The sequence below is a fragment of the Rutilus rutilus genome (assembly GCF_951802725.1).
Source record: "Rutilus rutilus genome assembly, chromosome: 16".
NCBI classification, from domain to species: domain Eukaryota; kingdom Metazoa; phylum Chordata; class Actinopteri; order Cypriniformes; family Leuciscidae; genus Rutilus; species Rutilus rutilus.
Window position 1 is genome coordinate 22,743,324 of NC_140224.1, and position 23,912 is coordinate 22,767,235.

Sequence of the window (23,912 nt, forward strand, 5' to 3'; positions counted from 1 at the left end):
GAGTTTTATGCTTAAGAAAAACAGTATCTGTAGGCTACTGACAAAAACATGGACGGATAGTTTGTTTTGTATGTTAATAATGAAGCAATAGACAGTCATATAAAGCTAAAAGCTCACACCAGTCACATCCAATTTAAATTATGAAGAAGAAAATAAACATTTGACATAAGATATATGTGGTTTTATTTTTTCTCTTGTGTCTCACACCTCAAACGTTGCAGTAATTCAGTCTCTCACTGGAATCTCACTGCACTGTAGTTTGTCAAAGGAGATTTATAGTCAGATGTGGGCAAGACTCTGCTTTTATAGCAGAATCAGTTAGAAATCTTTTTCAGTCTGGCTGAAATAAAACGAAAGACTGCTGACTCATTCTAGGGGTGAGTGATTGTGTTAGTTTATGAATGCCAGTTTGTATAGGGGTATATATGAGCATGCTAACACCTCAGGTAGACAAGTTATGTGAGATAATAAATTGAATTAAGAACTATGGGCCCAAAAATATTTAAACCACACTTAAAAATCTACACTACTGTTCAAAGGTTTTGGGGTCCGTAATATTTTTTTAATAATTTTGAAAGAAGTCTCTTATGCTCACCAAGGCTGCATTTATTTGATCAAAATACAGTAAAACAGTAATATTGTGAAATATTATTACAATTCAAAATAACTAATATAATTAAAAATGTTTTTTTTTTTTTTTTTTTTTTTTTCATGTGAGGGCAAAGCTGAATATTCAGCATCATTACGCCAGTCTTCAGTGTCTCATGATCCTTCAAAAATAATTCTATTATCATATCATTGTTATATCATTCTAATATTTGATTCACAAGAAACACTTGATATTATACATGATAATTATCAATGTTAAAAACAGTTGTGCTGCTTAATATTTTTATGGAAACTGATGTTTTTTTTTAGGATTATTTGATGAATAGAAAGTTCAAAAGAACAACATTTATTTGAAATAGTAAAGTCACTTTTGATTGATATAATGCATCCTGAATAAAAGTATTAATTTCTTTCAAAAAAATCATACTAACTTTTGAACTGTATTTGTGCTATATAAAAAAAGATCAATCCACTAAAAAAGACACCTGCTTGTTGAAAGTTTTTTGCAAAAATGGCTCAGGGAAGTGAGTACTGAATTATTATTATTATATATATTTTTTTTTGCTGATGCCACTTCTAATGCAATGACATACAGCCATTACAAGTGTGACTTAAGTGTCAAATACTGTAGGGCCACTGCATTTTTACATGGACTTTTTAGTTATTTTTAGCTTTCTCTTTCACAGGTTCTTCCATCTGGCATCCTCCTTGCAGACAGGCAGCACGTATAGAGGAGAAGAGTAAGGTAACTGCAATCCAATTTGACTAAGAGTTAAATGCTCTGAAACAGTAATTCTCTCTATGTAAATTAGGCTTATTATATATTGCTCCTTTTTCAACAAACTTGCTATTTTCACCCACTGGAAATAGGTTGACTGTATTTTAAAAGAAAACTGTAAAAAAAAAAATGATCATGGCAGTTGTTATTCATCAACAAATGGAGAAAAGTGTTGTAATCGGCAAACATCCAGATGCATGTTGTTGTCAAGCGCACCTTTGGCTTTTTAATGAGTCGATTCAGGTGCCTGGATCATGGTGGTGGAGTGATACTCTATAGTTCCAGTAAAGTATGAAGGATTTCATCCTCCACAGCCGCTCTCAGAAGAAAGTTGCAAATTGTCCTCAGTAGTAATTTTGTATGGTTGTGCTGTTAATGAATTAGCTAAATTCCTTAAAGTGCCCCTTTTATGTTTTTTTTTAGATATTATCTTTCATGTAATGTGTTAAACAGTTGAATATGAATGTAAAAAATCTGCAAAGATCAAAGTGCATGATAAATGGGGTTTGTCTCCCAAAAGAAAGAACTAAATCCGAGCTGTCTGAAATGAGTCGTCAGTAATTACAGTTTTACTTCCTGCATGAACCTATGTAAGTTTGTTTTGCTGCCCGCCAACAACGTCTACTTTGAGCTGCCCTCAAACACTGTAGTTATCGCTGAGGCCATGGAAGAGTTTGGTTTGTGTTGTCGACATGTTTTCTGCACTGTGAAAGCAAATTCTGAGGTTGAAGGAATAGGATGAAGACTCGTGCTCGAATTGATACAGTCAAACCGATGCTCGATATAAGACGATTGTTACTGTTCATTTCACTGTGTATACTGAGGAAGCTTTCAGAGCTGAAATTCGGATATGGTAATGAGATTTTAATTTCCGATGCGCTGACCAATCACAACAGACTGGGCCATCTGACCAATCACAGCAGAGTAGGCTCTCGCAAAGGAGTGGTTTAGAGAAACCGGATCCTTGATCAAATGGTCTCAAACGCTGTGAGAAAAGAGGTGATGCTGCAATGTATAGTATGAGGAAATTAAAGAGTTTTTGACCTTGGATATGCAAATCTATTGAAGGAGACCTTCAAAACAAAATTAGGAACCATTAAAATAGCATAAAAGGGGGCAATTTAAGTGAATCAAGCACTAAATCAATGTAGACAGAATGTGCAAATAAACACCTCTATTATTAGCAGATCCAATTCATTCTTAATGTGCTTCTCAGTTCGCATACTTGCGCACTATTCTATGCTAGAATTAAAAAAAAGAAATGTGTTGAACGTTGGACACTTCCTTAGTTTGTGACTAATTGTCTGCAGCTTCAAATATTGAGAATACAGGTTTGTGACTATTGTCTGCGAGTGCAAATTTCAACATTCAACTTCAGATTTTTATTTTACAGGTTTTCACATTGGAGCTGTGAGTGTAAATGTTCACGTACAAGCACGAATATTTATTGTACAAGTTCTCAAATTCACATCTATGTGCTCTCGAGTTTTGCTACTCTTTTACCTTCATAAGTGCGTGCCCCCCACTTATGTCATTAAAGACCAAAGCCTACGATGATTGTTTTTTCATAGCAGCTAGAATCAGTGACAGCACTTGAAAAGGTGTGCGATGTTACGAAATAAAAATGAGCTCTGGTTTAGGCGGCCGACATGCTCTGAAATATACCATGCAAAATCATTTACCAGGGAATCTATCGAGTTGCATATCTTAAACAAAGGTGATATGCAGTATGTGGAAGCGCTTCACTGTAACAACCCTTTCCCTGCAGAAACAGGTGCGGATTCAGCTCAGTGATCTCCATTCCAATGCACCTGTGCAGGTTTGTGACATGCGGCCCACTTCCCTCTGCATGGGCTTACCTCCCGACCTGCTTTCAGCTTTAATAGAATGCTCAATGAGGTTCAAAATGGACCTGCCAGGCCACTGTAGGCTACTGCCACACCCACCCAGTAGAAATCAGGAACCAAAGAACAGGTCTTAACATCTGGACAAAGATGTTCAGTCCCACAAATCCCACAATGCACCATGAAGCATGAATGCTCACTATGTTCCCTTAACAGAAGTTCTGAAGCTCGAAACATAAATCTTGTGAGCCAACTCACTACACATCTGACACACAATAGATGTGTTTTTTTTTAAACACAAACCATTATTTAATTATATGTCAGCATACATCGCTAAACAGGTAATGAACATAATCTATTCTAGATAACATTTATAATGAATTTACGGCTGAAATGTTGGACATATTTGTAACAATCAAAGTATTTATCATAATGTACTTTAAATTACTTGTCAGAAAGATATCAGTTCTGCAGTTGTTTATACCAGTAGTGATGTTGAACAATGAGGATGTTGTCATGTCATGCCAGAGTCATCAATAGAGTCATCAGTGTGCCAGTGTGTAGTGAGCCAGGGTCCTTACTGTCCTTACTAGTGCTCGAATTCATGTATACGATATACTGATTCACGAGCTAGGAAGCTAGGGAACTGATTGATACGCACCGGTGTGTAGGTATAGAGAAGATGCTGTGAATTGACCCTGAATGCATTACTAATAAAATGGAAAATCTTTAATATTTTTGTAAGAAGAATCTCTAGAGTTTAGACTGCCTGATGTTTGTTGATATTGAAATGACAGTTCATTTTCCCTTAACTACTGTATGTAACTCTACCATTTGTCCAATGTGCCATTTATACTGCAACATTATACATTTATACTGCATTTGAATAAGAAAAATAAGGTTTTCTTCTCCAACTTTATTTTAAATTAGCATTATATACTTTAACTTGAAAATAAGTTAAAAAATACATATTAAAAACTATTTATTGCGGTTTACTGTGTATCCGTTCCTATATTACAAGAAGTGTTTGACAAAGCAAAGAAAAAAGCATAGTTCTTAATGGCAAAACCTTAGGCTATCTACAGTACCTTTCTGTTGAATCCTTCATAAACTGTGTGAAGACTGATAAATTGTTGTTACATCCACACAATAGTAACAGCAACATGGAAATTGCTCTATAATCATTTATGACCTTAAGACTTAACATGACTGTTACTTTGTGTGATTTCAATTGAGTCAATAAAATATGCTAGTCCCCTTCTGGTTTAGTGCCGTTGTGTTTGTATTTCTTATTCTTACCTTGTTTTTGTTTCCAGGTGACGAGAACCTCCTCTGAGAGCATCACCTCTGCTCCTGCCTCCAGTGCTTCCGGCTCCCCTAGCAGAGTTATCTATGTAAGTGCACATCTGAAAATGATTCCATGCTTCATTACTTTTTCATTTGTTCAAGTTTGCCACCAGTGGGCAGCAACACACAAGCATACAAATAACCATGTGCGAGTTATCCAACTTTTTCCTGACTTGCTTACTGCATTTTGAATTATGGGAGACACTTCCGGTTTGGAGAACTCCACTCAAAAAGACTAAAATAAATCATTTCATATAATAAGGCTGCTCTACAAATAATCCATATCAGGGATGTTTTATGTTATGTTTTATTTTTAGACGTCAGAAGAAAACACTTGGTATTTTCCTGCGTTCTTTTCCTCGTGATTATTTTCTTTTTTCTTTGTATTCTGCTGTAACAGTATGAAAAAAGACAACAATACTGCACATTTGTTGTCTGGTCTCCTGATTTACTTAACAATATATCCCATGAATGATTCACTGGAATGCACGAAGAACATCAGTTTTTTTTCCTCAAATCCTCGTGTCTCTTTTCAGGTTTGTTTTCACATGGATGCTTTAAAATTAATTTAATTGTCTCCCCTTTTCACTTCTTATCATTATTAGCAGTGTGTACTGCAACGTTTCTAAAGCAGGTAAATATAGTATTTGTTATCTGTCAAAATGACGGAAAGTACTTTAAAATATTATTACTCAAAGCTAAAGTTAATGAACATTTTTGATTAAGGCAACATATGTTACATAATATAGACCAATATTATTACAGTTATATTTAACCCGTCCGTAATATTGCTGTGAAAAGAATAGAGTAGGGCTATTCAACTAGGTTCATTCGAGGGCCGGATTCTCAAATTGAAAGGTTGAGGTGGGCCGATGGGTTGGTTTGAGGGTTTAGCTTATTTATTGAAACATAACAGTTTCAATAAGCTAAAGTAAACCTTAAAAAAATATTGTATTTACTTGGAAATGTGGTACCCAACAGTATGCAGATATAGAAGACCATAATTTACTTGGTTAAAAACTTGATAATTTACAGCAACAAAATCTGAAAATCCGCCAGTCGAATAGCTCCGGAATAGAGCTTTTGGGGTTATTCATGGTCTATTGTAGTAATTTGTTAATGCTTTTACACTTTTAAGTTTCCTTTTAATGTTCGATGGTTGAAGGGTGAGTAGAATAATGTCGCTTCATTATAAGTTTTATTTATTTATTTTAAAGAAGCTTATTATAGCATTCATAGAGCGGGCCTTTCACTGATTGTTTAAAGTTTATTGGAAGTTACTCCCATAATTTGCGCAACGCATCAAGGGCCGTAGGAAAAAGGTGGATAGAGAGAGTTATAATGCTATAATGTTTCTCTTTCTCAAGGCAAAACTGGGTGATGAGCTTCTGGACTACAAGGACCTGGCTGCTCTTCCTAAAATCAAAGCGATCTACAACATTGACAGACCTGACATGCTTTCATACTCGCCCTATGTGAGCTACCCCGTGGAGGACAGGACCTTTGGAGAGGTACAAAGGAAATTTGTAAATGAATAATTGCCGGATCCAAAACAACAATTAAAAGGCGCTGTGACCAACACTGACCATACAACTTCAGTTTTCCCGGAACATAAAATGACGTCACTACATGGTGGTAGCACAACTAAATAAGAGCATTATTCACAAGTTTCAGGCCCTAACTATAGCCTGGTTTGTTATTCTGTCACATAAACAGTAGCTACATTGAGAACAAATATCATTCATCTTTTACTCCCCGATGACGTCGTTGCCTCTTCATTACATCGATTTCTGACTGATCTCGTTGCTTGTGTCTCCTGCTATCCTGATTAGATTCAGCAGAACTGCACAGGGGTGCAGTTTCAGCTTCTCTCTATCTTTTTTTATCAGAAACACCATGAGTTTTACTCACGGATATGAAAAATGAAAATATGCTTGTTATTAACTTATTTTTAATAGAATAATTTTGTCAGGTATATACACTCTCCAAACTTTCTGTTGCTCACTACGCACAAAACAATAAGCAGTAATTAAGCACCAACCAGTGAGAATGATTTTGAACTTAAAGTCCCCCTGTGGTGGGCTTTTAATGTTGTTTATATGTCTATGTGGTGTTTTTAATTAAATTTGCACATGGTTTGTCTTAAAACATAAGTCAGCACCATTGCTGAGTGTTCTCTCCTTAAAACTGCAGTGAGCCAAAGACAGTCTCAAAATCACAGTTTAAAATTGCTGGTGTTTCTGACGTCACAAACTACCTTGTAACCAATCACGTCATAGCGTGATCGTCAACGAGTGGATCTCTGAGCTGATGTGAGTGAGGGGAGGGGTGACTAATTTGCATATTCATAGAACCACGTATACTAAATGAGGCAAGGGTGTAGAGTTAAATTCAAGCTATTATAAGGCATGAAGATTTTAAATATGTATTTTTGGTGATCAAATATGAATTTTAAGGGATACAATTATTGACTACAGGGGGACTTTAAGAAAGCTGATTGGTCAAAAATATACATTTACATTTTTACATTTACATTTTACATTTATGCATTTGGCAGACGCTTTTATCCAAAGCGACTTACATTGCATTCAAGGAACACATTTTACATTTTATCATGTCCTTGCTTTCCCTGGGAATCGAACCCATGACCTTGGCGTTGCTAGCGCCAACGCTCTACTGTTTGAGCTACAGGATATACATGTTTAGGGACAATAAAAAAACATAACCTCCATCTGGATAATACATCTGCATAACCTGTGTGTCTCGCTCTGTCTCACATACATGCAGCACTGTCACCATATAATGCAATTGTTAATGGCGTATCGTTTAAAAACAAATACCGGAACTCCAAAATATGACATTTTCCTGAACAGGATCCGGCTCAAATGAAGCACTGATGTCCTCCACTTTTGACCGTTTTTACTTATCACAGGTGACTTAAAGTAAAAGTCTTGCATAATTACATCATACAGCAGCTGCAGCATGTGTACTCCATTGTTATAACAGTGCCATTTTTAAATCTAATCATCTTCACTCATCATCCAGCATCACTCCAGCATGTCTTGGCCAAAAAGTATAGTTTTGCTATTTCATTGAAGTATTAGAATAGTTTCAGTCATGTAAAGTGACTCAGTTAAGGAGAAAAGCTCATTTTTTCATTAACATAGCTGTCATTGCATTCCAGTCCATCTTACTCATTTGCTTTCTTTGTTCACAGTCACCACAGCAACTCACCCCTACTCCAACTGAGGTACAGTAGAGTTGATATGAAGAAACAGGCCCTGTTATTGTTTTAGTAGGTCTTATTTGCTAATCATGGCATATACATTGTGTAATTGTATGTACAGAAAAGGTTCTCACACAAAAGGTCTGGCAAAAAAATTTTTACCCTCTTTTAAATGTTTTTTCTTTTCTTTTTTTATAAATTTGATTAAATTAGATTTTTCTTTTTTATGCAGAATCTGTGGCAGTTTAATAATTAGTCTTGCTCTAAAATAAGTAGGGAGTTTTTGTAGGGTCACTTAGTTGTAATTTGATTTCTTGCCATTTATAATTGTTATAAAAAAATAACAATTTGGCATAAATAGACAATAGAATAAATGTACTGAATTTTACTTGATGAATCATGATTTCTAATTGAAAATGTTTGCACAAATGTTTTATGCATATATGTGCATGATTAGTAAATGAGACCTAGTGTTTCCTCATATTTTGTGAATAGTTGTAGTTTTGAACAGTTGTGGTTTGGTGACATGAATAGTATTGTGTGTTCGTCTTCAGTTTGTAAACTCTGTGGTGTAACGACTCAATGATCAGCCTATTACTATAAGGACTGATTATTGTAGATTGGTTTCTTTTTCAGCTTTAAAGTTTCCTCCTATGTGTCCCAGTGCCATAGTGGTCACTGTTTAACTTTGCTAATTCCTAGCAAGCAATTTTGCATTTAAAAGACGTCTAATAGCCGTCCAAACACAGCCCTGACGTCTAAGCTAAAACAAGGCAAAATTTGGGCTATCAGTGAAAATTGAATAGACGTCTAACCATAGCCCAAGAATAGAAAGAAAATAAATGAAATCAAACACCTTGTAATCACTGTTGACTTTGCTTACATGATGGAATATCATAAATCTCACAAGCTATTTTGGCAAAAACGACGTAACCAAATTCAAGGTTATTTTGGCTAGAAGTGGGTTAGTCATAGCCGGACTAATTCGAGTCTATAGTTAACCTAGACGGTGAAATGATGGCTATTGCTTGCTGGGTTGTCTGATACTTTCAGACTAAATAAATAATACTGTCTCTTTGTTTCTAGGGAGATGGGGAAAAGTCTCCCCGCCAGAGGAGGCCCTCCAGCCCCAGCTCCAACAGCTCTTTAGGGGGTTATGGCCGCTATACGCCTTCCCGCTCACCACAGACCTACAGCAGACCAGGTATCCCTCCACATACATGTTGATACTTACATGAACACAAAGTCATTCTTACCTGCACAGTTATTCTGTAACTATATCTATGAGTCTTTTCAGTGATTTGGATGTACTGGAGCTTTAAACTTTAAGTGTTTTCCCTTCTGCACCATCACACGCTGTTCCAAAACCTAGTGAGTCGTCTCCATAGGCAGCATTTTAAGGCATCATAGGCTTAGGTGATTACTTACTTAAACCACAATCAAAAGCATGTCCTGTAAATAACTTCTAATTAAAACACCTATTCTTTTCTCCTATGTATGCTTATCTATTATACACTATAGCACTTTTCACCCAGCATTGCGGTGCCAGACGTGTGCAGTGTGAAACGATGCATTGTTAGAATGTTACGATTACACGCTTAGGAACCGACAACCAATCACGTGCCTTATATTCACGTTCTTTGGACCATCACAGAAAAACCATGAGTTGTATATAAAAAATGTCAAATGGCGGCAAAAAACGCATCAATTGGAGTGAAGAAGAGACCATTTTATTTTTACGGTTATTGTCCGAAAAGTCCAATCAGAATTTTCAAATTTGATACAAATTTATATATAGATTTTTATATAGATTTATAAAATAAATTAATACTTTTATTCATTGAGAATACATTAAATTGATCAAAAGTGACAGGAAATACATTTGTTGTAGATTTCTATTCCAAATTTTTTATTTACTTTCTATTCATCAAAAAATACAAAAAACTGTTTTCAACATTGACAATAATGAGATGTTTCTTGAGCACCAAATCATCATATTTTAATGATTTCTGAATTATCATGAGACACTGAAGACTGGAGTAATGATGCTGAAAATTCAGTTTTGCCATCACAGGAATTAATTACATTAAATACACAAAATATATTAAAATAGAAAACTATTATTTTAAATTGTAATAATAATTCCTAATATTACTGTTTTTTTATTTATATGTTTGATCAAATAAATGCAGCCTCATAAAAGTGATCATAAAAAAGCTACCAAGTTTTGGAACAGTACTAAAGCATTCCATTCTACAATCACATTTTAAACAACAATAAACTGATTTAATGTAGAATTTCAAGAACAAAGTAATTAAAGAATTATTTGTTTTTTAGTGTAGTTATTCTCTATTCTCACTATTCACTATTCTCATATTACTGCCATTCTTCCCTGACCGGCTGGGTCTCTTGCTCAGAGCAATACCTGAGCGTCAAATACACCACCCAACCAGAAAATTCCAACTTGTTGGCTGTACCAACCTCGGGGAGGAGTAGTACCCATGGTAGTGCCAGAGGCTCCTCCCCATTGCCTTTGTATAGCAGCAGTGGTAGAAACACTCCACAGGCAGGGAGCGGTGGTGTGGCCCTGTCCCTCAACCCCACTACTCTGGCTTTGCTCCAACAACACAACTACATCCCTTACTTAAGAGGTACCACAGCTAACCACTAGACTGTGTCTAGTAGAAAACCACCCACTGACTGCACTTGTGTGAACTTAAGTGTGCACTTGAATTTTATTGGTAAAAGATTAACTTCCCCTTGACAAAATGAATGAACGAGTGCAATACTAAAAAAATGCTGTTTAAAAAACTTAAATAAGACTGTCACAATGTGCATGAAGTTCTTGCAACACTAAGTAACGAACAATGGATCAAGCTCTGTAACCCTTAGAGCTTCATTAGGGTTTGCATTCACAATGGACTAGCAAATTGCAGACATGAAATTACTACCCTATCCTTCATCCACCTTTCCCGAACAGGAATTGATACAGGATTCAAACAGGAAGCAAAGTCTGAAAGTAGGCCTAGGACAGCCCTTCACCTCAATTTGCCTTCTCACGGTAAACCCTAAAAATCAGTCTCTCTTTCACTGTGTATCACCAGTGTATTACAGTGATGTGAGATTGTAGGTGTACCGCAAGGTTCTGTCCTCGGACCAATTGCTTGCTGGTATTGTGTTTATATAGAGTTTGTATGTCATTTTGCATGGAAAACCTGTGGATATTCATTATATTTGAGCTGAAACAGTAACTTTATGCACAAGAAAAATGCGAACGTTGGTGGTGACCATTAATATGCAATTATTTGTTGTACTGTTAGTTGATGTTGTGCTTCGTCTGGTAAGGTGAGATTTTCCCCCATGCGTTTGATATTCAAAGTGACTGTCTGTATGTTTGTGTTAGTGTTGCCATTTACTTTGTGGTTGTCATTTCTCTCTTTTCAGCATTTTCAAGTGTTATTTGTGAATATATATGTTATTTAACTTAACATGCATACTCAGACAGGCAGTAATTTTCAGGTGGATATATAGTGTAGTCCAAAAGTCTGAAACAACTAGTGAAAATGCTTGGATTTTGGATTTTTAATACCTATTATCAATGTAAAGCCGCTTTGGAACAATCTACATTGTTAAAAGCGCTATATAAATGAAGATGACTTGACTTAACTTGACTATAATAATTTAATTACAAACTATACTATAGAATCATTACCGAATTTCAATTCAGAATAAATTCAGAATTCAAAACAGATCAATATCAGAGCATACTGCAAATTTGCTTATTTAATTGCTTACCTGGAAATAATGCAGAATCTGAACTATTTCTTCATTTTACATCATCACTTTGTTTTAAATCCTTTTTAATTTAAAATGTTAAATCCTAAAAGTTTCTGTAAATACATTCTATGTATATTCGTCAAGAAAAGATGTCTGTGTTGAGGAGGAAAGTATGATGGAAAACAGGAAAACCCTTTATATTTACTTTAAATCAGGCTACAGATTTTGGTTTTGTGGTTTCTCTGCAAGAAGTAGGAAGAGCGGGAATAAAGTTCGCAGGAGAAGATTAAAGGGGTAAATTGATGAGCTGTAATTTTGGGTTGGTTTGCCAGGCACAGTGGCATAAACTTCGGCCTTGTGCAGTTCCAGGCCAACCCTTTAATGCAGCATGAATGTACATTGAGGTTGTGTTTGGAGTGCGCTGTTTATGATTCACTTAGCTGTCTAATTGACTTCTTATTGGTAAAGGAGCCACACAAGAGGAAAATCAGCTCTTCCTTACAAATGCAAAACCAACCCATACTGTAGCTGCCTCAATCTGGTCATATCACCAATGAGTTTGGTTTCTACTTAAGATATATACAATGAATATGGAAATCATTCACAGACTATTTGGTAGTGATGAAATACATGCTGCATGACACAAGAAGGGCATCGCAATCGCAATAAAATCATATTTTAATGAGTAATGAGGAGCATCGAGACCTTCATACTCCACAGTGTGCTCCAGTGTTGTGATTTGTGTATGTTTGGTGTGTTTTATGACAATTTCCTGCTTCCCCAGCTCCAGATGTGTGGATGATTTTCCCCTGATACAGGGTGAATTTTTACTAACAGCACTTTGTGTGTTTAATGGTGTGTGCATGTGTCTGAAGGACAGTTGCAAGTGTGTATGAAAGAGAGATTTAAAAGAAAAAGGAGATGGAGAAAAAGACAGTTATGTTGGTGTATTTATTTTTTTGCTTTCAAAATATGCAAATGACTTCACATTGATTTAAATCAAACTTTTTAGTGAATAGTTGAATAGGAGATTCTCTCTCTTTTCTTTTAGTCTCAGTTTGGTAATAGACTATGATTATAAATACCTAATCTTTTCCCCTAAAGATGATGAAGACTTCACGGTTCAGCCTGCCAATAACTGTCTATTTTTCGGTCTATGTTCAATTCATATCGAGTTGTCTGCTCAGTTCAAGCAGAGCATGAAGCTTGAGTCTCTGCTGAACAGATGCTATCAGTATAAACAGACTTTCACAATTTCCAATGCAAAGACGAACTGGTCTTTTTTAAGCTGGCTGTATTGTGAGGTTCATCGGAACATTTAAAACTCAATGCAGCATAATTCTGGAAACCCTGTTAACTCTTCTTCTCTTTCCTTTTCTTTTTCAAGGTAGTGAAAGTGGGCGGAGTACCCCCAGTCTCTCCACCTACTCTGATGGCAAATCTCCTTCTTCTACATATGTGGCAGCTCCACGGCATTTCCATGTCCCAGGTAGGTGCTAAATCTTGTCCTTTACTCATATCCTCTTCTGTCCTGTCTTCTGTACAATGTTTAACTCTCTTTTTTCGACCACATATGTCTCTATTTTATGAAAAAATCTGGCAGACTCCATAATTGATTTTCATATAGTGCCATTATTGTGCATCATTGCATGATTTACATCAATTTTGTACATTTATAATTCATTATTGCAAGCAAATCCCTATTTTTAGTACATAAAATAAACTTACTGTCATTGCTCGTCCCTGGATGTGTTTAAAATAAACCTAATGATCAGTTTCATGTGTTTTCTGCCCATTTTTTCTAATGACGCCTTGTTTCCAATGCTGGCAGAGGCTGAAACGGCTCTTAAAATGTCCCACATGTGTTACATTAAATGACTGATTTTTTTCTAGAAGTAATGGTTGAGAAGCAGACGTGAGGTTGAGATGACCTAAACAAGCTGTAGAGATACACATGCTGTGTCAATTATTAAGACATTATGTCATTGCAATTACACCATTTATCTCCCCTTTTCCTCTTGGCGTAGCTCATTTTAGGTGACATTTCTGTCTTCTAAGTTGAAAATGAGATGAAACTTTTGTTATTTATAATGTTTATAATGTAAAATGCAGAAAAATCCATAATTCAAATCCATTTTTCAAAGCCGAGGATTTTGTCAAAGGCAAAATGCTTGGTCGTTGCATGCCGACCATGAACATTTCTGCACATGGTGATAATGAAATGAACTACAATATCTAGAATCTTTTACAGCATCATATACTGCATTTGCTGCCTTTTCTTTTGCCCTGATTCCATGCTCTAATAACTCATGCTTCTTTATTCATCTTCTTTCTTATTCTCTTACTCCCTTCCTCTCTTCCTCTCTTTGTCTTCCATTCTCAGAGGCTAAAGTCAAAGATAATATCTATAGAAAGCCCCCTATCTACAAACAGCATGGTACAGTCCAGTCTCCGTACAATCATGTTTCTTTGCATGCTGTTGCGCATGTCACCATGGTACCTGTTGCCATGAAACTGTAACCTTTGACCCTCCTTCTGTCTGCTGGTTTCCATTTCAGCTCCAAACAGTAGGCCTTAGGTTTTACAAATCCCAGAAAAAGGTTTGGATTTGACAAGGTACTTGTTATCAAGCAGTCAGTACCTAATTGTTGGTTGTACATCAGCAAATATCTTGACCACATGCAAAGGGTCATATTTCATGCATATTTATTGGGTTTATTTGGAATAGCAATTAGCCATGAAGAATTATTATTGCTGATTAATGCCAAGTTACTTGCAGATTGTTGTTTTGTGTGCATTTGGTGTTACACATATACTACCGTTCAAAAGATTTGGGGTTGGTATGATCTTTTATGTTTTTTTGTTACCTCTCTTTAAGTCTCTTGCTTACCAAGCCTGCATTTATTAGATAAAAAATACAGTAGAAACAGTATTATTGTAAAACAAAATAACTGATTTCTATTAGAATATATATTTTAACGTATATTTTATTCATGTGATGGCAAAGTGGTTACATTTTTTTTTTTACTGACCCCAAACTTTACATTTTATGTAAATAATGCCTTTGATATGATGTTTTCATAGACAAAATCCTTTTTTTTTGCGATTTTTATGGTATTGGTTAATCCTGACATGGAAACAGCAGTCAGATATAATCTTTATTTTATTTTCCGGCCTCTGTCCATCCATCCATATGTCAGTTGCAGTATAGTTTCCCATCTGTCTGTCGTGTTGTAATGTACTGTAGATGCTAGACAATGTTTGGTGTCTGTGTAACTCATTGGTTTGGTGAAATGTCAAAGGCATTGGTGTAACTCATTGTGATTGGGTGGTAAAGTTATTAATCACTTGACTCGTTTCTTTTGTCCTTTTTTCTGAACTTGCCCCTTCACCCTGATTGAGATTGTGTTTGGTTGTCACACTTTTTGTGTTTGGTTGAAAACCATTATGTTTGGTTTTCACTTGCTTGTTGATTTTGTCCGTAAAAAATCTTTCTCGCCTAGTGAATAGTGAGATTTTTTTAAAAACCTGTCTAAAATCAAACTACACTGAAGAAATCTGATGAAATGTGAAATGTATTTTTTTTCTTTTGTATGTGTTTGTGGTAACTTGCATGATGTAACTTGTGTCAATCACTCTCTCAAACAGTGCAAACTGTCCATTACGATATATTTAAACTTTCTTACTGTGATGCAGCTTCCAGAACCTCCTGGCAAGATGATGACGTAGACAGAAAGGTGATTTATATATTTACATAAACATCTCTGTGTTTTTGTCTGTTCTAAACTTTCAGAATCAAGATGTTTTGGTAATTTAATCCAACTGACCCTTGTGAAAAGGAAGTACACCTTAGCATACTTTAAAAAGACTACTTATTACGGAAATAATATACTTTAAAGGGTTAGTTCACCCAAAAATGAAAATCTGTCTTTTTTACTCACCTTCATGTCGTTCCAAACCCGTAAGGCTTTCGTTTTCTCTTCGGAACACAAATGAAGATCTTTTTAATAAAATCTGAGCTATTTCCGTCCCTCCATTGACAGCTATGCAACTACCACTTTGACGCTTCAAAAAGTTCATAAAGAGACTGTAAATCTAATAATCCATATGAATCAAGTGGTTTAGTCCAAATTTTCTGAAGAGACACGATCGCTTTATACACTGAACGGATTTAATTTAGGCTTTTATTTACATATAAACATTCATCAACGCACACATACTGTAAAGTTATAATAAACGAAAGTTCAAGAATTCTTGCTTGATGTGCGAGAACCAGTGAGGTTTGTTCTCGTGTTACGCAGCACGTTTGAGCTTCCTCAAGAACCAGTGAGGTTTGTTCTCTTACGAGAGGTTCTCTCGTATTGCGTAAGTTGCTTACGCTACGGGTAAAGTCATCTTTTCTCGAGATATGAAGCCAAAAAATTATCCTTAATTTTTATAATCTTGTCAACGCAGTGCAGCAGCACGCAGACCTAGAGCAGGCTATCTAGCGTGCTCATTGGCTGCCCTGCGGCAACTGCAGCAGCCTACCACTGAGCCTGGCGTGACGTCACGCCCAATGAGGGCGCTTGGCGCCCTCACGCGTCACAGCCCACAGAAGGGGCGTGTTTTAGCGTATATCAGGAAGGGCTCGGAGGCTGCTCCCCTGATTTTCGTCTCTTCAGCGAAGCTCTTCGCATCGCTGGACTCTGAGAGAAGCCGCCGCCGTTGAAGCAATCCTATCCGCCGTCATATCCTTTTTCTGCTGTGTGTGTTCGCCGCTGCGACACACACTCTCTCTTCTTCTAAAAGAGAAATTTCCAACGTGGCGTTGTTTCAAATGCCTCGCACCACTCCCGCTCTCTCTCCCTCTGTTCGAGCCGCGCAACTGCGCCGTTCACAAGGGACGTCAGAGCGGATGGTCACGGGGCTAGCTTCCTCGCGCTCTCTCCCTCTGTTCGAGCCGCGCAAACTGCGCCGCTCACAAGGGATGTTAGAAGCGGACGGTTACGGGCTAGCTTCCTCGCACTCCCTCTGTTCGAGCCGCGCAAACTGCGCCGCCCACAAACGATGTCAGAAGCGGACGGTCACGAGGCTAGTTTTTCTTTACGTTATAAGAAAGCTACCCCGCCCCGTTCGCGCGCGTCACTCACCGGCGAAAGGAAACAAGTGTTTTAGTCCCGCCGAGGCCGGACTAACCTCCATTTCTCACACATTTCTCAGTCCCCTCCTAAGTTCTGGCAACTGGAAATATCAATATTGCAGTAAACGAGCCTGTTACAATACATGCACGCCTGCAAACAAACGCCGTCACAAGACATAACGACGCTCTCTGGCTATTCGCCTATTACGACCCCTCTCCCGCTCTCTCTCTCCTTTTGTTTGAGCCACGCAAACTGCGCCGCTCACAAGGGATTTCAGAGCGGACGGTCACGAGCGATGTTCAGCACCCTGCGTGCCTCACTCACCGGCGAAAGGAAGAGAAAGAGTGTTTTTAGTTTCGGAGCAGCTTTTCGTTTCGTTTGGTAGGCGCACCAAGGGTCTCGCCGCCTCGAAACACAGTCTGTCCAGATGGATAGTGGACGCTATTGCGGCTGCGTACGCGTCTGAAAACCTGCAGTGCCCTTTGGGCATCAGAGCTCACTCCACTAGAGGCATAGCCTCATCGTGGGCTCGGTCCAGCGGGATTTCTATTCATGACATTTGTATGGCGGCAGGCTGGGCCTCCCCCTCTACATTTGTTAGGTTTTACAACCTGGAAGTTCCCGCCCTGCAGGCTAAACTTTCATCAGTCTAAGTCGCGTGTATGCCCTGCCCACAATTTTTCGTGCGCTGGCTACTTCTACTCGATTTAGCTCTCCTGGTTGAGCTGCACTATAAGGGTTGTGTCAGTTCAGTACAGACCGGCTGGGCCGCTCTGCACTCCCTACTGTGTGCTTATGTACATGCGCTAGCCACTCTGTTGGCCGCCTGTTTCCCACTCATCGTGTTCCCCGGGCTTTCCCTGGGACTCATACAGTGGATGCTGGGCGCGCACGGCGTTGACAAGGGGGTTCCCGTAGCGTAAGCAACTTACACAATACGAGAGAACCTCTCGTAAGAGAATGTAATCGGTTACCTAATGTAACCTCTGTTCTCTCTAGAAGAGGGAACGAGTATTGCGTAACCCGCCGTGCTCACGCCACAAGCTCATTTCACTTCAGTCGACGAAAACCAGGGGAGCAGCCTCCGAGCCCTTCCTGATATACTCTAAACCACGCCCCTTCTGCGGGCTGTGACGCGTGAAGGCGCCAAGCGCCCTCATTGGCCGTGACGTCACGCCAGGCTCAGTGGTAGGCTGCTGCAGTTGCCGCAGGGCAGCCAATGAGCACGCTAGATAGCCTGCTCTAGGTCTGCGTGCTGCTGCACTGCATTGACAAGATTATAAAAATTAAGGATAATTTTTTGGCTTCATATCTCAAGAAAAGATGACTTTACCCGTAGCGTAAGCAACTTACGCAATACTCGTTCCCTCTTCTAGAGAGAACAGAGGTTACAATAGCTAACCGATTACGTTCTCGCGCATCAAGCAGGTTTGGTTGATCGTCTGTTTATGTTAGCTTATCAATGTTTATATGTGAATAAAATCCTACATTTAATCGGAAATCGAGGGTATGATGTAATTTATAGGCCACGCACTGACAATGTCCGTCTCCTGGTTAAAACTGCTTATTTCTCTGGATTTAAACATTCTTAGAAACATTTGGGATAATGTAAGTACACAAATCAACAAAATATATAACATTGTTCTAGTGGTTTTTGGATAGTGTGCCTTTATGTAGGATATTATATGTAATTTCATGATAACTTCTATTAACATGGTTAAAGTGTACTGCTGAGTGAACTGACAAGTGTTTATGGTAAACTAACATATACTTATACGTAAATACACATTTGCAATGATGAAGTTGCAATTTAGTACATTTAAAATATGTTAACTTTAAATGTAATTTCGAATAACACACTACAGTTAAAATTATAATCAAGTAGTTTACTAGTTTTAGTATGTTGGTCAACACATCGAAATAAATGTTCTCCTTTAACGCAAGACAAAATATTATTAAAATATAATGATTTATAAGGAAAGTTTTGGTAATGTAATCAAACTTAAATGTTTTCCATCCTGTATTTTTCATTAAATTCTTTAGTTGGTTGTATAATCTGTATTTCTGACTCAATAGACCAGAACAAGTTGGATGAACCTGAAGAGTGAGATTGATGGACAGTCTCCAGATCTTGACCCCAGGACCTCCACCCACAGCTTGCCCACCGATATGTCTCAACCCAGTGAGTGGCCAAATAATGATTTCATGAAATCCAAACTCCAGTCATGTCAATTCACTCAGCGGCCAGCATGGCAACATCCATAACCAGCTATTTTCTATGTAGGCAATAGGAATAGTGAAAATGCATAAATGGAGAACAACTAAAATAGTTGTTGGAGAACAAGCTACAGTTAGTCCAAAATGCAGCCGCTAGAGTTCTTACTAGATCAAGAAAATACGATCATATAACACCGATTTTAACATCACTACATTGGTTACCTATAAAGTCCCGTATTAATTACAAGGTATTGCTACTGACTTATAAAGCCCTAAACGGCCTAGCTCCAGTCTATTTAACGGATCTTCTATCGCCCTATAATCCATCGCGCTCTTTAAGATCACTAAATTCAAGGCTTTTGGTCATACCTTGGATATCCAGATCCACCAAAGGAGGGAGAGCATTTTCACATTTAGCTCCAAAACTCTGGAATAGCCTTCCTGATACTGTTCGTTGCTCAGACTCGCTCTCCCAGTTTAAAACTAGATTAAAGACGCATCTCTTCAGCCAGGCATTCATATAATATTTTTAACCTTACAGTTAAATCCTGTCTCTAGTTCATAAACGCCAGAGGAGAACTGGCCCCCGACTGAGCCTGGGTTCTCCCAAGGGTTTTTTTTTCTCCATTAGGTCACTTGATGGAGTTTTTCGGTTCCTTGCCACTGTTGCCTTTGGCTTGCTCAGTTGGGGATATTTTGGGGATATTTAATTTGATCAATCAATAAATTCCACTAGAAACAAACCTTGTTGTATTATTTTAATTTAATACTGTGAAGCTGCTTTGATACAATCTGTATTGTGAAAAGCGCTATACAAATATACTTGACTTGACTAAAATATGCAAAACTGTTTGTCAACATAGTAATTTAAGTGAATCTGACAACAGTTGTATAATCAAATCATGCTTAAAAAAAATAATTTTTCCAGGCTGGTTCTTTGTGTAATTGCCTCTTTTAACTTAAAGGCAAGACTTTATTTCTTTCAGCTGTCATAATCATTTTTCTTTCAATGTCTCATCTTTTCCTTCTTAAACTGCCAGTCCCCTTGAACATGATGCTACAGTAAAGTGCCATAAATCTATATAAACCATTCAACCAACTCTGTTTTACAGACTTTCCATACAATAAGTCTGCTTCGCTGCCAGGATATGGGCGGAACGGCATATACAAGGTAAACCTTATAAGACCATATAACTGCACACAAACACAGCACCCCGCAAACTTTTTAATACTCCATCTGTCCGTGATTTTTGGGAATATATGTGAGCTGTGGTCACAGATGCTGTCATTTGCTCTCTCAGCAGTGAAGAATGTTGTTTGATCCTAGTTGGATTTGTCAAACCCAGCTGCTGGGACACGGAGGGCTGTTGTAATCGCACACATCAGGACACACGGTCACAGATCAGTTAGTGTAGAGATTTAGCTGAGGAAGCCATAATGCTGAGAGGGTGTGTCTGTGTTTGCGTGCAGTTAGAAGTGTGTCGTGCTCCCACCCTCTGGCTGTTTTCCATGTTCTACTTTGATCTTGAACTAGAAATCTAGCTCCCTTAATGAATTATCCTCTGTAATGAAGAGCAAATGTGCTTCCACAGCAGAAAATCCAGGCACACGCGTTTATTAAGAATCTAATTCAGACCTTTTATCTCGCATGCAGAGTGCCGGTGTCTTCTTTGTGAAGATTTTGGGAATGGTTTGAAAGCTACTCCTGTTCACTAGGTGGCAGTATTTCGCAACTGTTCTTTGTATCCAACTCCCAGGACAAAACACTACTTGAAAACAAATATTACCTATTCCTTTTATCTAATCTGATCTGACTTAGTGTCAAATTTCCCTCTTACTTTCCACAAGCATTCACTAAAGCATGTGAAACAGAGAGATGGTCATAGATCAATATTTAACCAAATACAAGCTCCAGCCCTGAGGATTCAAGCCTCTGTCTGCACTAGACCTTAACCTTTAACCTCAGGAAATGAAAGAAAAACTTTCACAGTTACAGCAGCCGCTCTGTTCAAACATGATATTGTTACCAGAGAATGTCTAATAAGGCGAGAAGTTTCACTCTCAGTACACTTCCAGCTTCTGAAGTGGTTGCAGTTCCACTCTGATTCCATATGAGGGCGCTCACAGGACGAGTGCAGAATGAATGGAGGTCTATGGCGCTATACCAACCAAAATCCACTTTTCTCAGGATATAATTTTTTGTCTAGTAATTTGAATGTTGTATTCGAAAGGCGATGCAAAGAAATGACACATTGCTGGGTGTTCGATTTTTTTTAGAGTCACTTATTTGCTTAAAAAAATGTTTTAAAGTGTCAATGACGTCATACACATTGTACGACCAGAGATACTGCTTTACGGCAATCCTTCACTCACTCTGGTGCTTTCGCGCTCTGCACTTTGTTTTCTCTGGAGGCATCGACAACACAGCTGACACAGGTAAATACACGTGCTAGACGAGTTTTTGTTTTGTTTGTTTCTGGTCCCGCTTCGGATGCCATGATGCCATCAAGCGGTATCTCTGGTCGTAATCAGTCCTTCACTGACCAATCAGCGTTCATTAGCAGAATGCTAGCGTGTTATGAGCAACAACAACTCAACCTGTAAGAAATCGAAAGGACATAATTACTCGTTCATTCAACTTTCGACCTATAACCCATGTTGAACTTGCAAAACCTACACTCAAATCTGAGATTTCTCAACGGCAATCGGGTGAAAGAGACACATTTAGCCGTCTAGCCCCATAGACTCCCATTCATTTTGCACTCATGGCGATCGCCCCCAGTGGAACTCTTGAGGAACTACAACCAAAATTCAGTACAATAGGACTTAATAGGGAGTGGGCAGGCTCTCCGTAGACGGGCTCTGTTGTTACTCTCATTTAATAGTAGCAAAAATAAATCGTCAAGGCATAGCGAAACATTTCCAATTAGATTTTTGTGACCTTCTTAAAACCAGACTTTGAAATCGGTTGATCCTTTGGGGCATTAATGTGCCAGTCGTCGAAAAAACTGCCACCTACTGTTTGAATAAAAGAGGGATATTTGTGTTGTGGTATTGCCATGCACTGGATACAGTTTTCATAAATGCCAAATGTTCTCATTTCTCCTTACTAGGCGGCTGATCTTGGTGAGGATGATGTAGATCATGACTCATCCTGGAGTGGAATGAGAGGTGAGTGAGTGAGTATTTAACTTGTATAGACGATAGATGAGTTGCATTTGTACCACACAAGATTAATGATTATAATTTGTCTTTCCCTTTCTCTTTTTTTCAACCTGTTTTCCATCCTTTCCTCAGAGTATAAGGTAAGTTCTGGTGTGTTTAACGGACTGCTGTAGCTTTTCAAGGCTGCTATTACACAAAGTTTATCACTTTCACATTTTGTAAAACAGGTGACCCTAAAATAGGTTGCATGACTTTTCTGATGTTATATGAAAATAATAAAATGCAACAAACTCAGACAGCATTAAATATAGATTCACTTGCAGTGGTGAATTTTGTGATAAGTTATTGGTTGCAAGATGCTTTTGATGATTGTTAAATCATGTTAAATTCAGCCTATATAATTTTAATAATGTTGAATGTTTTTGGTCCATATGGATTAATAAATCAAAATCAAATTTGAATGCTTGATTTAAAGGAAATTATTCTACAATAAATATTTCTGATACTGAGTAAAAAGTAATATTCTGAAATATAATTGCAATTTAATCTGCAACTGCTTTCTATTTTAATATATTTTAAAATGCAATTTATTCTAGTAAACGCAGAGCTAAATTTGCAGCAGTCAATACTTCAGTCTTCAGTGTCACATGATCCTTCAGAAGTCATTTTAATATGCTGATTTAATTCTCAAGAAACAATTCTTATTATTATCAATGTTGAAAAACAGTTGTGCTGCTTAATATTTTTCTGAAAATCATGATACTTTTTTTCAGGATGCTTTGATAAATATACAGTTCAAAAGCACAGTATTTATTTGAAATTGAAATTTAAAAAAATCATGAATGTTTACTGTCTTTACTGGCACTTTTGATCAATTTCATGTATCCTTGCTGAATAAGAGTGTTAATTTCTTTACTTTACTGACCCCAAACTTTTGAATGGTAGTGTATGTGTGCATCTGTGTAATTGTGTGCTTTTCACATGCATGTGTGTTGCAGGTCTATCCCTATGACATGCTAGCTGTGACCCACAGAGTCCGAGTAAAACTACCACGTGATGTGGACCGCACCAGACTGGAGGTAATATATTATTATAACTTCATGTAGACTTCTTTCTTTCTCGTCCAGTCTTCTATGTACTCCTCTCTAATGTGGCCTGTTTGTGGAATAATACTCAGCCTTATGCTGTAGATGATATTACTGAGTTTAGTGTTTAGTGTGATTATATTTTAAATGGAGGCATTGGGATGTTCCAATGTGCAAAGTCATCATCAAGCGATGATTTTATAATGATTTACACCTAAATGCAATTGTGTCATTTTGTTTATTATGTCTGGCTCACTTTAACTTCAGCATGAGTTACGAGAGATGTTGATTTATTGACCTCCCCACCCCCTATAACTGTTAGTTTGGAATCACTGTGGTTAAAATTGCAATATCTCAAAATGTGTGTGAGTTTGTGTGTGTGTGTGTCCATGTTTTTCTATCACGGTGGGGACTTCAACCCGAATGCACACTGACTCATGGCGACTCGTGTCACCGTGAGGAAACAAGCTTATAAATCATACAGAATTAGTTTTTTTGAAAATGTAAAAATGCATAAAGTTTTCTGTGATGGGTAGGGTTAGTGTAAGGGATAGAATATACATTTTGTACAGTATAAAAACCATTACGTCTATGGAGAGGCCTCACAAAGATAGTGAACAAGACGTGTGTGTGTGTGTGTGTGTGTGTGTTTCATCATATGAATGCTGTCCTGAAATGAGAGGCCATTGTCACATCTGTTTGAACTGAGCATGATTGGAGTCAGTCTCCCAGCGGGAGACA

The 23,912-nt window shown here is 37.7% G+C and overlaps 1 protein-coding gene across 7 annotated transcripts in view; it reads left to right on the forward strand.

Moving 5' to 3' along the window:
* The window catches only part of ablim2 (actin binding LIM protein family, member 2), a 70,261-nt gene that overhangs the window by 41,399 nt on the left and 4,950 nt on the right, over window positions 1–23,912 (forward strand). For 2 of the 7 annotated variants that reach the window (XR_014630070.1, XR_014630073.1), the window contains exons 8-20: window positions 1,296–1,354; window positions 3,156–3,206; window positions 4,548–4,625; window positions 5,946–6,089; window positions 7,796–7,828; window positions 8,891–9,008; window positions 12,969–13,070; window positions 13,965–14,018; window positions 15,278–15,318; window positions 18,781–18,886; window positions 20,034–20,092; window positions 22,035–22,100; window positions 23,085–23,165. Coding sequence is in view for 3 of the 7 variants with exons in the window: in XM_084433675.1 (XP_084289801.1) it covers window positions 1,296–1,354; window positions 3,156–3,206; window positions 4,548–4,625; window positions 5,946–6,089; window positions 7,796–7,828; window positions 8,891–9,008; window positions 10,222–10,455; window positions 12,969–13,070; window positions 13,965–14,018; window positions 15,278–15,318; window positions 18,781–18,886; window positions 20,034–20,092; window positions 22,035–22,092; window positions 22,219–22,226; window positions 23,085–23,165 (1,226 nt within the window). In the remaining 4 variants the exon portion in view is untranslated. Of the gene's footprint in view, window positions 1–1,295; window positions 1,355–3,155; window positions 3,207–4,547; window positions 4,626–5,945; window positions 6,090–7,795; window positions 7,829–8,890; window positions 9,009–10,221; window positions 10,456–12,968; window positions 13,071–13,964; window positions 14,019–15,277; window positions 15,319–18,780; window positions 18,887–20,033; window positions 20,093–22,034; window positions 22,101–22,218; window positions 22,227–23,084; window positions 23,166–23,912 lie in introns of all 7 variants that reach the window. The other 5 variants (XM_084433675.1, XR_014630071.1, XR_014630072.1 and 2 more) reach the window with 5 other exon arrangements.